Source organism: Rhinopithecus bieti, unplaced genomic scaffold (assembly GCF_001698545.2).
Source record: "Rhinopithecus bieti isolate Rb0 unplaced genomic scaffold, ASM169854v2 scaffold_38004, whole genome shotgun sequence".
NCBI classification, from domain to species: domain Eukaryota; kingdom Metazoa; phylum Chordata; class Mammalia; order Primates; family Cercopithecidae; genus Rhinopithecus; species Rhinopithecus bieti.
In genome coordinates, this window is record NW_016816095.1 from 829,472 (window position 1) to 832,143 (window position 2,672).

Below are 2,672 nucleotides of genomic sequence, written 5' to 3' on the forward strand. Positions count from 1 at the left end.
AGAGGAGAAGAGAAGAGAAAACAATCATGTAAGGGCCAGGGCTGGGATGCTATTACTTGCACAATTTCAGACAGCTCAGTTTCCAGGGCTGGATATATGAAATGGTGTCTCCTGTGTGTGGTTCTCAAACACACACAAAATAATCAGCTAGTGACCAAGTCCTACATTCCCAGAGACCAACTGAGGAGGCCCGCAATCTACATTTTTAATAAATAACCCAGGTTATGATGACATACTTGGTCCAGAGATTACTGTATCAGAGACACTGCTCTAGGGCAAAAGGACAAAAAAGGGTATGGTTCAGAACTAAAAGGGTTTTATCACCTAACTTTCAAACCAACCTCATAAGATTATGATAAATAACAAATAATCAATATACATAAATTGCTTAAAACAGCAAACTGTTTTACTGTTTTTTTTACAACTATGTTAGCTATTAGTGATACTATCATCATGATAATAACTATTACCTAAGGTAAAGTAGTCTTTGCTATGTCGTTCACCTTAAAAGTCAGTTTTGAACTTAATACCTTTCTTCATTCTGCAATGAAGAAACTGCCTTAGTTTATGTGTAACTCCTGAAGAACAGGGAATCTGTCTTAAATTCGTATCACTGGCTTGTGGCACAGTTCCAGGTGCCTATCACAAAGCAAGTGCTCAAGAAATCTGTGAAACTGAGCCAAATTACACAGACCATGGGATTCAAAAACGACATTAGTAATGGCGGTGGGGACTGCAAGACCTTCCTTTTAGAGGGGACGATGTTAAAAATATGGAGACTTGGGTTTTCTTCCTAAAAACAAAAAAGGGAAAACCTAAGTTCATAGGATAGAAGCTTTACGAAGTAATTATTCCTGAGTTTAAAAAAAAAGAACTATGATTAAATAGACATGCAGTGTATTACATGAAAATGCCTAAGGCTTTCTTTATGCACCGCTGTGACCACTGTCTTGATAAACTCGGCACACACAACAGAACAAAAAAGACACACACACACGAGAGAGAGAGAGGGAAAGAACACATACCAGCACAGTGCCATTACCTTGGGTCTACATTTGGGATACTCATGGTCACCTGGGAGCACCTTGAAAGAAATTGGTACTCGATCAGCTCTCCGATTGGCACAGAAGGCGTCCCAGACCGCTCGATGGACTGCATTATAAACTACATCCAGGCCTGTAAGAGTAACAAAGGCCATAGGCCGGCAACACAGTTCCACAGGCAAGTCCCACTGTGTGGGGCTCATGTTTACGATGTCACAAAAAACCTGAAATACAAAGGTTAATATATACATAATTAATTTTTAAAACCTCATATTCATTTACCCAGCCTGGGCAACAAGAGCAAAACTCTGTCTCAAAAAAAAAAAAAAAAAAAACCTCATATTCATTTCCAATATATAAATCTCTATTTAAAAATCATTACAAAAAAATCATTACAAGGCCAGGCATGGTGACTCATGCATGTAATCCCAACACTTTGGGAGGCTGAAGCAGGTAGATCACTGGAGGCCAGGAGTTTGAGACCAGCCTAGCCAACACAGTGAAACCTTGTCTCTACTAAAATTACAAAAAATTGGTCGGGCATGATGGCTCACGCCTGTAATCCCAGCACTTTGGGAGGCCAAGGCGGGCGGATTATGAGGTCGGGAGATCAAGACCATCCTGGCTATCATGGTGAAATCCCATCTCTACTAAAAATACACACCTGTAGTCCCAGCTACTTGGGAGGCTGAGGCAGGAGAATGGTGTGAACCCGGGAGGCGGAGGTTGCAGTGAGCCGAGATCACGCCACTGCACTCTAGCCTGGACGACAGAGCGAGACTCCGTCTCAAAAACAAAAAAATTAGCTGGACATGGTGGCACACGCCTGTAACCCCAGCTACTTGGAGGCTGGGGCATGAGAATCGCTTGAACCCAGGAGGCAGAGGCTCCAGTGAGCCAAGATCATGCCACTGCACTCCAGTCTGGGTGACAGTGAGACTCTGTCTCAAAAAAAAATGAAATAAATAAAATAATCATTACAAAAAGGCAAAAGGATTTGAGTATCTGCAAACTGTCACGCAAACAGAAGAGAGAAAAAGGGAAAACTTTAATTCCTGAATTGGATCTATTAAAATGTAATAACTATATGATATTTTTTAAAAAATCTTTCATGTTAAAAATGTTGAAGTCAACTTTAAGACAAATGGGTATTTTCAGTAATGTCTCAAAATGCACACAGAACTTTGAAATTAGTAGACCAAGAAAGCAAGAAGGTGATAAAATTAAAATAGATCTACATGATCTATTTCATCCATAAAAGAAAATATATTGAAAGAAAATATAAAAGAAAAGTTGACTTACATATAATAAACTTCCTCTAATTTCTCTGTAATTGCTAATATTGAATGTCTGAATACCTAGGATATTATTAAAATAATAGCCTTTAATTTATGTAATTATCTAAATAGTAGCTATGTTGTCTCATTTGCCACAATATAAAATGTACTCTTTAAAGAAAATCTGTAAGGGAAAACTAACAATGAATGGAAACTTCTCAGAGGATGTTTCCATTGCATTCTTTAGCTAAGAATCAGTCCATAATAAATCTAAAGTATGCCCTGACTTTGTAAGTATATAAAACTATGTTTATCCCAAACAAGACTATCATTATATATATATATATTATAT

General features: G+C 38.2%; 1 protein-coding gene across 1 annotated transcript in view; it reads right to left on the reverse strand.

The window, feature by feature from the left end:
- Nucleotides 1–2,672, reverse strand: part of TRAPPC11 (trafficking protein particle complex subunit 11) — a 57,085-nt gene that overhangs the window by 51,397 nt on the left and 3,016 nt on the right. The window contains exon 2 of the mRNA XM_017854336.1: nucleotides 1,043–1,267. Within this exon, the coding sequence (XP_017709825.1) occupies nucleotides 1,043–1,246 (204 nt within the window). The 5' untranslated portion in view covers nucleotides 1,247–1,267. The remainder of the gene's footprint in view (nucleotides 1–1,042; nucleotides 1,268–2,672) is intronic.